Here is a 14530-nt window from a genome sequence, read left to right on the forward strand (position 1 = left end):
ACACGATAAAAAAACTTTCTAACTAAGATGCAATAATTTTTGTTGCGTATAAAGTATAAAGAATGTATGTACGTATGAGTAGTACTATATGCTGTGTACCACTTGTTCATAACTTCATGTTATTACTCATAACAAAAAAATGTTTTCAATATTTCACAAGATCTGCTCCATTCGTTATTCGGCCCCATTGAGTATTTTTACACGGTTAAGAGTCCTTTGATATTTATTGTATTGATTTAGCAATCGTGTTTTTCCCTAAAATTGATTGATTAAAATGTATTTATTTTGTGTCTACTTTCTGTTAATATATCTCATGAAGCAACTAGTTATGTGGTTTAGTCAAAATAATTTTTTGAGACATTTACAAAATAAACCATTTTACACACGTGATTAAAAAGGTATTATATCAAATAATTGTTCATTTAAATATGATCCAATAATTGTGAATACAATTGAAAAGTTATTTAAATAATGTAAATTATTTTTCTTAATTTCAATTTCGATGGCTGAAGTGTCCATTTTCTATATCAATTGTTTTTTAAACAGTGTTTGAAATTAATTGGATTGAAATGAAATTTGGTTTACTCAAATACTCTTATTCTTCGTAGTTAATTATAATATGCATTATAATTATTACATTGCTCACATACACTCGTCGAAAAAGTTTATTTAAAATGAAAATAAAATCCTATAAAAATAAAACTAACTGATTCTTTGCCTAAATCGTTTCCGATTCATTTTCCGATCGTAATTATTGATTTGTGTGTTGTTTATAAGATTGTATCTTGACGTAGAAAGTAGTGTTAGTCTGGCTGCCTTTGAAGGCGTTAGTCTCTGTTTGACCGGGCGAGGGCGCTCTTGCCATTCATCATTTACTCGTCTCAAATGTGGCGGTGAGCGTAGTACCTCCATTCCTCCTCGGGAGGGCAGTACTATCCTACTTTTGTTGTGTTTACCAAGCATAGCCCACTTTGAGAGACTAAAAAGTGATTCATTTATAGGATAAAATCTGTATAATTTTAAGGAAAACGTCTGTTTGAAGAAAAAAGTAGATTAAAAAAAACAAGTTCTACTTATTGTACAGCACTTATTTATGGAAAAATACAGAACATATTTTTAAAGATACCAAACAAGAACTTTTTTTATAATGTCACCTACTGTATTCTTTTTAGGTGTTTCCGGCAATGGGGGACTCAGGAAAATATTTTTGAGAGCACAGTTTTTACATCAAAATATTTAGATTAAACGTTTCATATTTTTGGAGGGTGGAGGGGAAATCATCTTTTAAAAGCAAGAAATTGTTTCTGAGAAAATTTGTACAGTTCTCTGAAAAGAATTGCAAGTTTTTGATTTTCTGGATAATTTTGATGAAAACAACATCACAAAAGTCATTGAGTATTTTTTAAAAATAATCCTGGAAAAATGTTGCATACTTTCATAAAAACTGTATATTTAAAAAAAAGTTTTCTCTCCGGGAATAAATATATTTTCATAACTATGTGAAGTAACAAACTGGAAGCTTCATGTTTTGAGGAAAAAAATCCATATATTTTTTTTATTATTATTATTTTAAATAATAATCAAGAAAAAACCTTTTATAGTTAACAAGTTGTGTGTTATTAGACAGGAAAATGAATATTTTTGCGTGAGAAAAGTTAAAAAAAAAAGAAAAAAATTCTCTTTTCAATTTTTGTCTGGAAAACAAGTAAACGGTATTCCTCTATGAACCACATTTCAAATCTAAAACAGATTGAAATTGAAATCTTTTTTCTTTTTTTTTTTTTTTTTGCTGAGGAATGAGCTGATGTCTGCGGCCGGCTGACGTCGGCCCACGGGAATGATTTGGAATTGAGGAGTGTTGAAAAGGTTCTGTGATCGGTTAGCGCGCACACACACACACACCTGTCGGCCTGCTCTCCAACGTGGGTCTCCAGCATATAATCATATCACTGTAATAGCGACATAGCAAACGCGCACGTACGTGTTCAGTCATCACGAGGCTAATGACATTCCTTTGCACGCGCACTCACAAAAATACAAGCACACATGCAACAAAAAAAAAAAAAAAAAACAATTGATGATTGACACCCACTGAACAAAAAACAATATATTGAAAAATATGGCTGAACACTGCGATTGAAAAGTTTGATTTTCAAGCGGTGGAATGCTTTCGTAGTTGTGTAAGACGTCTTGCGTAACATTTTGATTTGATTTAGCCGTCAATTCATCACAAGATTAAGTTTGGCTCCTGAAAAGCAAATCAGAGCGTTCTGATTAGGCCGCCACGTTGTTTATCCAGCGCTCCCGTTTCGCGTTGACCCGAGCACGTTGGACTCCGCCTCCAATTAACCCCCGCCCCCACCTTTGAAAACTTTTTCGCCGGTAGGAAAGATGAATTTAGTTTGTCGAAAATTGATGACCACTTTGTAAGGCAATTTACTACTACATCGGATCAAATTTTGCTCATTGAAACGAGTTAAAATGCCATTCATCTTGTCCGGACCTCGTTAAAAAAAAAAAAACAACTGGTATTTTGAATGCTCCCCGCCACCCTTGTGAGCATAAGCGGCTAAGAAAATGAATGGATAGATGGTTTTTGAATGCTTTTATACAGAAAAATGGTATTGTGTTGTAGCCTAAGAAAGAACATGAAGAAATAAAGTGATTTTATAAAGTAATGTAGGCTGATTGTGTTCGGTTGGTGGTGATTTTAAGGGTGGGGGGGCGGCACGGTGGATCAGCTGGTAAATCGTCGGCCTCACAGTTCTGAGGACCTTGGTTCGATCCCGGCCCCGCCTGTGTGGAGTTTGCATGTTCTCCCCGTGCCTGTGTGGGATTCCTCCGGGTGGGCACTCCCGATTTCCTCCCACATCCCAAAAAAACTGACAACATGAACTGGACACTCGAAATTGCCCCAAGGTGTGATTGTGAGTGTTTGTCTCCGCGGCAACCAGTTCAGGTTGTGCCCCGCCTCCTGCCCGTTGACAGCTGGGATAGGCTCCAGCACTCCCCGAGACCCTGAGGATAAGCGGCAAAAGAAAATGGATGGATGGATGGATGTTTTTGGGATGTGGGAGGAAACCGGAGTGCACGTGGAAAACATACAAACTCCACACAGTCGGGTCCGGGATCGAACCTGGGTCCTCAGAACTGTGAGGCCAATGCTTTACCAGCTGATCCATCGTGCCACCGGCAATGTGTATCAATGGGAATGGGACGGACCCGCCTGTGTGGAGTTTGCATGTTCTCCCCGTGCCTGTGTGGCTTTTCTCCGGGCGGGCACTCCGGTTTCCTCCCACATCCCAAAAAACATGCAACATGAATTGGACACTCTAAATTGCCCGTAGGTGTGATTGTGAGTGCGGCTGTTTGTCTGTCTCTATGTGCCCTGCGATTGGCTCGCAACCAGTTCAGGGTGTACCCCGTCTCCTGCCCGTTGACAGCTGGGATAGGCTCCGGGACTCCCCGCGGCCCTCGTGAGGATAAGCGGCGGAGAAAATGGATGGATTGATGGATGATTTTTAAGGGGTGTGGCCTAGAGAGTGACATCAGCAGCCGGGACTCAGGTTGCCAGGCTAGTCGGCGTGTAAACAGTCTGTCCGTGAGCTGTGGCCCACAGCAGCTCCTTGCAAGTGTTCTCATTTTGTACAATAATGTAAAGGTTTGGAATTGCCCACGGATGCCACAAGATGGCACCAATGCGCTACTTATGACTAAATGAAACGCATCTCGCGTCACCGTATCTCTTAAAAAACAAGATTAATTTTTTTTTTTTTTTTAAACATCAGCAAATGTGAAAGTGTGAACTTGCGAGCTTTACTGGCTCAACGTCTTGGATGTGTGCCTTTAAGGGGCGTGGCCTGATAGCAACCTCCCTGGACCGTGTGAAGCTCTGTTCGTGGGTTGTGGCTCACAACAGCTCCTTGTCCTTGCTTTTTTTTTCTTGAACTTAAACCAATTTTGCTGTAAACCTGTATAAAAGTATTTTGTAAATGTACGAGTATCATTCATCAATTTATGAGATGTTTGCTGAACTTAACGGCTCATACTTTGGCGCTTGGTGTCGAGGAACAAGCCGGTCGTACACGCTCGGGATGAACTGCGAGGTCTTCGGAATTTGGCAGAGTCGAACTTTCCGGCATCTAAAGGATGCGATGCTACCGCTGGTATTTTCGTAAAATATGCAATTTTGTTTGCACAGCTTTGTTTCTTAATATGTTTCCCATTTCACAAACGTGCAACATTTTTGTCAAACTTTCCATTAGGGGTCGCCAACATTTCTTGGAAACTAAATAATCAATTTTCCCCAAAATACAAATTTTCTATTGTAAGTGTTCTTTTTTCTTTAAAATATACAGTATCGTTCTTAATAATATACCGTCTTTTTATTTAAAATATGCTATGTTTTGTCACAGGAAAAACATTTTTTTCTCAAACTCGTATTAATTTTTTTTCCTTGTCAAAAACTCATATTTTGAGGTGAATAACCTTTTCTTTGAAAATACTGGATTTTTTTTTAATTGTGCAAATGTTCTGATTTCTGTTTGAAATAAGAAATATTGCTCATTTCTTTCTTTGAAAAAAATACTAAAATTCTCAGTGAAAAAAAATACTAAAATTCTTGCTTCTTTTAATTTTTTTTCCCAAAAACATTTAAAATATGCAACTTTTAAAATATTTAGTAAAAAAAAATATAAAAAAAATAAGCCTTTTCAAGGAAAAAAATTATTTTCAAAAATATCCTTTAACTTTTTTAAGCAAATCAACAATTCTCTACCCTGTAAAATGTTAATCTTAAATTTGGTTTTACAGTTTGTAAATCCAGACTGAGGATTTGAGTATGACTTGTGGAATCTTCTTTATGTGAAATATTGCCGATATTTCTTTTCTATTTCTATTCCCATCAGCTCGTGGCATCGTCGCCTAATTCATATCGCAACTCTCGGAAAGCGAGAACGAAAGAAGTCAGCACATACCCAGAAATGCAATATTAGGAGCCACATTTTTCTCTTGACACTTTCGACGTTTTGATCCTTTTCCTGCGCCGTGTGTGTGTTCGCTGATCATGACTCGGCCCTCCGCCACGGTGCGCTTATGTAACTGCCCAAAACCCGAGCAGGAAGTCCGACACACTGTACAGACGGGCCTGGTGTGCTTAAAAAAAAAAAAAAAAAAAAAAAAAGATGGGGGGGGTCACATCCCATAATATTCCCCCACGCCCCCCCCCCTCGCATGTGGATCAGAAGTCTCAAGTTGGTTTGCGTGCAAAGTCCTCGTTTTTTTTTTTTTTTTCCCAGTCCGCGGAGTCAAGAGCGTTTACATTTCACTGATCTACCATGAAAGTATGCGGCGCACACACTTGCGTGCACCGGCCAAAGTGAAGGTGAAAGACGAGTCATGCGGGGTCTCGCCTTTCAGATGTTACATTTTTTTATGAAGAAAAAAAAAAAAAGGGCACTGTGACATTTATTTTTTTTTTTATTCCTCTTAAAGACGACTGAGCCGAGTTCAGCTCGGCCTTGAATTCAAGCAATGCGCTCTTCTAACAGACACTTTATTAGGTACACCAGTTCCACGGAGCGACAAGTCTAAAATAGAAACTGTTAGCATCCATCCATCCATTTTCTTTGCCGCTTATCCTCACGGGGGTCGCGGGGAGTGCTGGAGCCTATCCCGGCTGTCAACGGGCAGGAGGCGGGGTACGCCCTGAACTGGTTGCCAGCAGCCAATCGCAGATGTTAGCATTTTACTCATTTTTATTTGAAATTTAAAAGGAAAAAAAACTGTGAAAATGGCAGCACGGTTCAGAGGACCGGGGTTCGAATCCCAGCCCCGCTTGTGTGGAGTTCTCCCCCGTCCGTGCCTGTGTGGGTTTCCTCCGGGCACTGCGGTTACTACATCCCACATCCCCAAAAACATGCAACATGAATTGGACACTCTAAATTGCCCATAGAGTCACTGATGGTGTAGTGGTACACGCGCCTGCCTTTGGTGCGGGCAGCGTGGGATCGATTTTCGCTCAGTGATGTTGAAGATATCGGCGACTGGCTGGCGACCAGTTCAGGGTGTAGTCAGTCTTTCGCCCGAAGCTGGCTGGGATAGACTCCAGCTTTCCCGCAACACTTTGCGAGGATAAGCGGCTTGGATAATGACGGATGGGAATTGCCCATAGGTGTGATTGTGACTACGACTGTTATCTGTCTCCATGTGCCCTGCGATTGGCTGGCAACCAGTTCAGGGTCTACCCCGCCTCTTGCCCGAGGAGAGCAGGGATTGGCTCCAGCACTCTCGTGACACTTGTGAGGATAAGCGGCTCAGAAAATGGATGGATGGATGGATGTATGATGTGAAAAGCCTTTGTCAGAATTGACACTTTCACTACTTGAGTTTTCAATGGTGTTATAGTCGTTAGCATGAGAAGTGTTAGCATGTTAGTATTTTACTCATCCATCCAGAGAACATGCAAACTCCACACGAACCAGTACGGGATCGAACCCGGGACCTCAGAACTGCAAGGTCTACGTTTACCAACTGATTCAGCGTGCCGCCTCATTTTCATTTGAAATTTAAAACAGGAATGATTTTATCTTTCAATCTACTTTAGCACTTTCTCGACTCGTTATACTGTTATTGTGTAAATTGGTTAGCATGTTTACATTTTACATATTTTCATTTTGGATATGAAAAAAAAAAAAGACCCTCAATCCGCATTAGCGTTTTTTTTTTTTTTAGCCCGCTTGCAGTCTCGCTCTATTTCCGCACGCCAACCAGAAATCATACCCGACTCCTTTTGACGATAACTGTACTCCCCTCGTGCTATTTTTATGTAGCGTTAGCATTGAGTGGTCTCTTCCCCCCCCCCCCCCCCCCAACAGACAATTGAAGCCACCGAGGTGGACTAAAGCGTGACATAAGAAGCGCTCGCTTGGCTTACGTCAGCCTCATGCTAGCGCCATGTGGAAGTGGAGCGTCGCATCCCGGGTTTCCGCCTTCGACAGGTTTTCACGGGGGTTGATAAAAAGGCTTTTAATAGTCGTTTTTCCGACTGTGACTGTTTCGCGGACCCTCATTCTTTTCCCCCTTTTTTTGATCGGGCATCCAAATAGGCAGCCGTATTTATAATAAATGCATTCCGCTGATAAGCGCAGCCGCCACAGATTTGGTGCCGTGTTTTGAGGGTTGCTGAGGAAACGGCCCGTTTTTATTCCGCCGTCAAAGCCGCGTGGCCGACCCAAAATTCTCGTCGACGTAATGACTTTCTTACTTCCGATTTTGTTTTCTCAAGCGTGTGTAATCAGTCGCTAAATGGAGCTTTACAAGCGCAGCGCGTCGGCCAACGAGCTCGGACTGCTCCAACCGGGCTCCTGACGGTCGTCCTTATTAACACAAAAGTTGCCACCTCGTATTTCAATTACACGCGATGAGCGTGTCCTTTAATTTCACCCCAAAAATGGATTGCTGTTGCGTTGAGTCATATCAGGGTCGCGTGCAGACATGTTTTTTGTTTTTTTTTATACACTCGGCGGGGTGAGGCAATCGAGCGGCGTGCGCTCACTTGCGATTTCCCGTCAAACCGAGCTTGATGCGGCCTTTATCGGAAAAATGAAAAAAAAAAAAAACGCAAAGACTGCGCCATCCGGGACGGTTCAGGATCAATATTTATCGAAGAATATGAGGAAGGTGGGGACTATATACTGGAAATAATTGTATGGCGGTGTGTATATGGTATATGGTATGTATATCGCGGCCTCCCATACAGATTTGAACCTGTGGATGTCAATAATGTTGAATATTCGGATGGTTCTTCGGACGGGAATGGCGCAATCTGACGAGCGAGCTCCGGCGGCAGGTTGTTAGCCGAGCTTCGGTGGCCTGGGAGGCTGTTAGCCGAGCTTCGGGTGTCAGAGAAGGCCGTTAGCCGAGCTTCAGCGTCGGCGGAGGCCGTTAGACGAGCTTTGGCGGCGGCAGAGGCCGTTAGCCGAGCTTTGGCTGCGGGGGAGGTCGTTAGCCGAACTTTGACGGTGGGGGAGGTCGTTAGCCGAGGTTCGGCGGGGGATGGCGTTAGCTGAGCTTTGGCGGCGGGGGGAGGCCGTTAGCTGAGCTTTGGCGTCCGGGAAGTCCGTTAGCCGAGCTTCACCGGCCGCGGAGGCTGTTAGCCAAGCTTTGGCAGTGGCAGAGGCCGTTAGCCAAGCTTCGGCGGTGGACGAGGCGGTTAGCCGAGCGGCGGCGGAGGCGGTTAGCCGAGCTTCGGCAATGGCGGAGGCCGTTATCCGACCCTTGGCGGTGGCGGCGGCCGTTAGCCGACCCTTGGCGGTGGTGGAGGCCGTTAGCCAAGCTTCGGCATCCAGGGACGTCGTTAGCTGAGATTCGGCGGGTGAGCCTGCTCGTCAGACTTGCGTCCTTCGAGTGCGAAGAACCATCCGAATATTCAACATTATTTACAGCCACAGGTTCAAATCTGTATGGTCGTATTCCTCCGTCTTCCCGATCAACCGATATTGCTATTTCTTCATCAGATGAGGATAAATCCGAGAAATCGGCGCTGACGATAACTGTGGTACTGCATGCGCAAGTCCGGTGTGGCGGAGAAATATGTTAGAATAGTACAGGACATAACAGGTTGGATTGGATCAGAAATGAAGAGAAATAAACAGTTGGGAGTTAATTTCGCTCATTTCACGGAACTGGTGTTCAAATTGTGGATCAGTGGTGATCGTTTTGGGCCTCGCTGGTCGAACCCATTGCGGCGAACGCTTGCGTGAGAGACATCAGAGGGAGGCGTACGCCTTTTGGGTCGACACGGTGGATGGCGCGGAGATGAGTTGATCTGCAGGTGTTTGGGGGCCGGCAGCCAAGCCGGGGGGGCGCTCCCGGATCGGCACCTGGCGGCCTCGCTCAGGCTCGGTTGACTTCGCTGTCAACAAGGCGGCCACGCCTGCGCCGTGTATGCGCTGGCAGGTTTTCAAACGCACAGACACGCAACCCACCGGGCCGCCGGTCTTATTGCTCGCTCAATTAGCTCGGTTGTGAAACCGTCAAAACAGATGGTACCTGGCAAGTTATGTTTTTTTTTTTTTTACCGGCTCTGTTAGCGCTGTGCTAGCGTGTTTCTACTGTGTAGCTGCCGCAGCTGTTTGTTTTGTTTTTTTACCGGTATGTTTTTGTTTTTTTTTAAACCACTGTTCATGCTACCGTGTTGTTGCTATGTTAAGCTAAACTGAGGTATTAAAACTATGTACTGTGTTCTGGGCACTTGCGGCTTTTACAAAGGTGCAGCTTATGTATGTACCAAATGGTATTTCCTTTACAAATGCACTGAGTGAGGTTTATAATCCGATGCGCTCTTTAGCCTCTAAATTACGGTAAATTGAAAATATTTTCTTGCAAATTTCGACAGAAATTCGCCACCCAACCGCTCTGGTCCACAACTTCCAGAATAAATAAATACATAAACTTCCGGAATAAAGTCATCATATTTAACTCTCAAAATCCAATCAATTGAGCACTGAGTTTGCACTATTGCCTCCTATAGCATACGTGAGGTTTGTGTGTTATTTTTGTGGCGCTCCTTCTTTCATTTGCACTCACACGCAACTTCGGAGAAGGGCGGAGGTGCAACTCCCGCTTCTATTTTAGGACGCTCGGATGGGTGCGAATGTTTTAAGATAAGACCCACATCCGAATGAACGCCCGCCACGGTCTCGCCCTGCACTTTGTCCCCAGACTAAAGTTTACCTTGCAGCCGTCAGGGGAGGGCGGGGGGGTGGGGGGCGCGCGGTTGCCAGACGCTTGGCATTCCTAGAGACAGGCGGCCACTCAAAACAAAGCCTGGCCGCGTTCAGTCGGACCTCGTCGAGGCAAAGGAACAAACCGGCCCGATTAAAGGCTGACGAGGCCAAAGTTGCGAGGCTGTGCATTATCTAACCGCGCCGACATTGACAAACGTCGGCGGCCGAATAAAATGAGGCAGAGTATTTGTGAAGGCGGGTGGGGGGTGGGGGGTGGGGGGGGTTATGAAAGCGTTCTTTACCTTGCGCGAGGGGGTGTCGATGATGTCTCGCCGTCCCCTGCCAGCGTTTCCGATCTTATCTGCCGCTATTGGATATACACCACATGTACTTTATGTTTATGTTGCATATATTCTGAGGAGGAAGATGTTTTTAGCGTGAGCTCACGTTATGTAAGCTCCAATTTCATTTCAGGTTTGACGTGAATGTTGGCAGAAGAACAAAAAAATTCCTTTTCTTTGGCCCTTGTGGCAACTTTAATTCCACTGCACGCTTCTTGTAAGATTAAGCTTTTGTTTTCCTTTTCACTCAAAAAAAATCACTACTTTTTTTGTCAAATCTATATACAATATTATTCTCATACACACGTGGTAAATTCAAGGCCCAATGCGGGCAATTCTGGAGCAAAATTGAAAATTGTCTGTAATAAATGATAACATTGACATTGCAAATATTTTGAATCACTTTTACAGTAACATCAAATATCTGAACAAACTATTATCAAACTGTTATCCTCAACTTCTCATTTCGAGCTTAGATTAAAAAAAATAGATATAGGTTATTGTTGGGTTTTTTATTTTTGGAAAATATGTAATTGTGTTTGGAAAAAAAAAAGTCTGAAATGATTCAAAATTGAGTGTTTTTCTTGAAAATATACAGCTTTTTAAAGTGGTTTTTTTTACCCTAAAATATACAAATTCTCAAAAATACATCAATTTTGATTTTTAAAAAATCTGAATATCATCTCAAATACACAACTTTTCTTACAATTTGGAATATTGAAAATATTCAACACACTATTACCTCTTTTTGCAAAAAATATTACAATTTGTTTTCCTTGGAAATATGCAACTTTCTAAGACCAAATACATTTATTGTGTGAGTGTGTATATTGTGTGTGTGTATATATATATATATATATATATATATTTTTTTTTTTTTTTTAATTATTTTTTTTTCACTCGAAATAAAAATCACAACTTTTTTTGTCATATATATGTACAACTTTATTCTCAAACACACAGGTGGTAAATTCAAGGCCTGGGGCGGGGGCCAAATCTGTCGCAAAATTGAAAATTGTCCGATGTAATAAATGATAACATTGATATTGCAAATATTTGAAACCCCTTTTCCAATCACGTCAACGAATATCTGAACAAACTATTATCCTCGACTTCTCATTTCAAAACTAGCTATTCATTAATACGTTGTATATGAGCTGAGATTTAAATAAAAAAAATAAATATATATAGTTTTTTGTGTGTGTGATTTGCTTGTTTTATAGCAAATTTGTAATTGTGTTTGGAAAAAAAATCTTGAAATAATTTAAAATTGAGTATTTTTCATGAAAATATTCAGCTTTTTAGTGTTTTTTTTTACCCTAAACTATACAACTTATCAAAAAATAAATAAATATATATATATATATATATATCAATAATTTTGATTTTTAAAAAAAACTGAATTTCATTTCAAATACACAACTTCTCTCATATTTTTGGATATTGAAAATATTCAACACCATATTACTACTTTTTCCTTCAAAATGTTAAGATATTTTTCCTTAAAAAGATATCTATTTTTTTTTTTTTTTTTTTAAGCTATGTCAGTCAAGGCAGCACGGTGGTTCAGCTGGAAACCGTCGGCCTCACAGTGCTGAGCTCTCAATCCCAGACCCCGCCTGTGTGGAGTTGGCATGTTCTCCCCGTGCCTGTGTGGGTTTCCTCCGGGCACTCCGGTTTCCTCCCACATCCCAAAAACATGCCACATGAATTGGACACTCTAAATTGCCCCTAGGTGTGATTCTGAGTGCGATTGTTTGTCTCGATGTGCCCTGCGATTGGCTGGCAACCGGTTCAGGGTGTGCCCCGCCTCCTGCCTGTTTACAGCTGGGATAGGCTCCAGCGCTCCCCGTGACCCTCGTGAGGATAAGCGACTAAGAAAATGGATGGATATATCAAGTCAAGAGGCCCGCTCGTTGTGTACTCTCGGCAGCCGAAACGCCGCAATCACCAGTATTCTGATTGCTTGCGAGCCCCTCTGAATACATGCTGACGCAGTCGCAGCGTGCAGTTTTTTTTTTTGTTGTTTTTTTTTACTGATGTCGTATAAAAACTGCAACACAGCTGAGCGTCTCTTTAATTGCTCGTTTGACTCCTGCCAACGCCACTCAGCAAAGAAGAAAAAAAGAAATCGCTTTCCTTAAACCTGGTCGTAATTTATTCCGGTGCATATTTTTCTGTCATCCTCCAACATCATCAGATTCCTTCGTGCGGCGTTTTTGCTTTGTGAATGAAAAGGCGTTCTTGTCCTCTCTCGCTTGCATCTTTTTAGTCCATAATTAGTTTGGTAACTTTTTTTTGCCAGTGTAATGTTTTCTTGCATGTGGTAGCTTTTTTTTTGTGTGTGTGCCAAGGTTAACACAACACGGGCGGTATTTTTGCCTCTGGACCAGGAAGTCCCGGCCAACGGCCTGTGACTCGGAGAACGGTCGAAACCTCAACAACCTCAAAAATACTCCTTTGACTTGATTCTCATGAGTTCCCCCCCCCCCCTCTCAAAAATATACTGTATCTTTTTCTCGATAACGTCCCCCCCCAAAAAATTCTCAGATTTTCTTCAAGATTTCTTTTTCTCCAAACCATCTGACTTTAATTTGCAAAAGAAAAACTGCATTTCCAAAAACTATCCAACTTTTTTCTCTAAAAAAAAAAAAATAATAATAAAATGGTCACAAGACAAATAACTCTCCAAATTATACATATTCTTATCATTTTCTCAAATATATATATATACAACTTCATTAAAAAGCTACTTGTTTTTTCCCTCGATAACAAACAAATGTTAATTAATGTGTTTCATTTTGCCAGGGTGCACACAGGCGGAGGAGTTGAGCACCGAGCGGGTCCACTCGGCGATGGAGCGCGCATTCGAGACCCTCCGCGGGCTGCGCCACGCCCGAGATCACCTCAAGCAACTGCGTCGCGTCTACACGGCCAGCGACGGCGTCCACCAGGTACCAAACGGGGCGAGTCCCGGAACATTCTCGCATTAAAGGGAAATTCCGGTGGTTTGGATCAACAATGTATCCAATAGATTGCGTCATATGTACTATACCTTGACAATATGATATTAATACTCTCCCATTTAATTGTGTTTTGCAATAGAATCTTTTTTTTTTTTCCCACAGCGACCGCAGCAAATTTGTTCTCGATTTCCAACGCTGGCGTCACAACAAGACGTGGCGTCGTATCGATTTTGGCGATGAAAAAGAGGCGTTCCTTGGAAAATTAGTTATTGATCAATTGCTCCGAAACAGATTATTGTTGCAAATTTACTCTCAGTTTCAGATTATTCCGCAAAAAAATAAAATAAAATACATTAACAGAACATCTGAACTTTAATTTCTAATGTAGTTAATTCTTGCACACACAAAAAAAAAGCTCAGCTAGCTAGCTAGGTTGATTGTCAGCCATTTTAGCTAGCTAGGTAGATTGTTAGCTAGCTAGGTAGCTAGGCAAATAAGCATGAAGCTAGTTTAGTATCCTGATACCTAGGTAGTTACACGAGTAGCTACGCAAATTTCTCTGACAAGTTCAAGTTCGTCATCGTCCTGTCGAAGGTGTCGAATGGAAAAATTTTACCTCGAATGATGAATGAATGCTCCCCCCCCCCCACTCACGCTAAGTGGCCGACTGTGTGAAGTGGACCAACAGCGCGCTATGCGCTATCCAACTACAGTTAACTAAGAAATTACACACAGAAAAATCTAACAAATAAAGTGTACTCATTGCCTATATTTCACAATTTTATTTGGCTACTAGGGCTAATCGATGGATTTTTATCGGCAACTACTAATTTTCATGTGCGCCGCCATTTTGGGCGGATGTGACGTAATAGGCGCGGCAACGAAGAAGCCCGTGCCGGTTTGCAGCGTCTTTTCGTAAATTTGTAATTGCCGATAAAAACCTTCTCAAAAAAAAACATTAAACGAGAGATGATTAACATCACATTATCAAGGTAGATTACATATGACATGATCTATTGGATAGATTGTTCATCCAACCCACCGGAATTTCCCTTTAAAGCGCTTTTTAATCATATATTCGTCATGCCATTATTTTCTGCTTGCATCAGTTCAACAGCCTCCTGGTCTTACATCTACATAGTCATCCTTTTTTTTTTTGTTTATATAACAATTGTGAGAGAAAAACATTTAGTCCTTGAAAATTGTAAATGCTTCACAGACAAAAGCGGTCTTGCTACGTGGAGGTTAGTGTGGGTAAACGTTGAGTCACATCTTACGTAAATGTTACATAGACAAACTAACTGCATCCAGGCTTCTGTTTGTCCTTGTTTTAACTTAAAAAAAAAAAAAGAAAAATAGGCTCCAGATGAATTTTTATCCCACCTAAAACTAGATGCATCGGGGTTTTAGTTAGTTTTGAGCCCTAAATTAACTTCACTAGCCCGCAGGTCGTCTTGACACTGAACAAAACAAGCTAGCAGGCGTACAACGCGAG

The 14530-nt window shown here is 41.8% G+C and overlaps 1 protein-coding gene across 1 annotated transcript in view; it reads left to right on the forward strand.

The window, feature by feature from the left end:
* The window catches only part of scfd2 (sec1 family domain containing 2), a 121991-nt gene that overhangs the window by 93739 nt on the left and 13722 nt on the right, over positions 1-14530 (forward strand). The window contains exon 7 of the mRNA XM_061825817.1: positions 12878-13023. Within this exon, the coding sequence (XP_061681801.1) occupies positions 12878-13023 (146 nt within the window). The remainder of the gene's footprint in view (positions 1-12877; positions 13024-14530) is intronic.

Source organism: Syngnathoides biaculeatus, chromosome 7, assembly GCF_019802595.1.
Source record: "Syngnathoides biaculeatus isolate LvHL_M chromosome 7, ASM1980259v1, whole genome shotgun sequence".
NCBI lineage: Eukaryota > Metazoa > Chordata > Actinopteri > Syngnathiformes > Syngnathidae > Syngnathoides > Syngnathoides biaculeatus.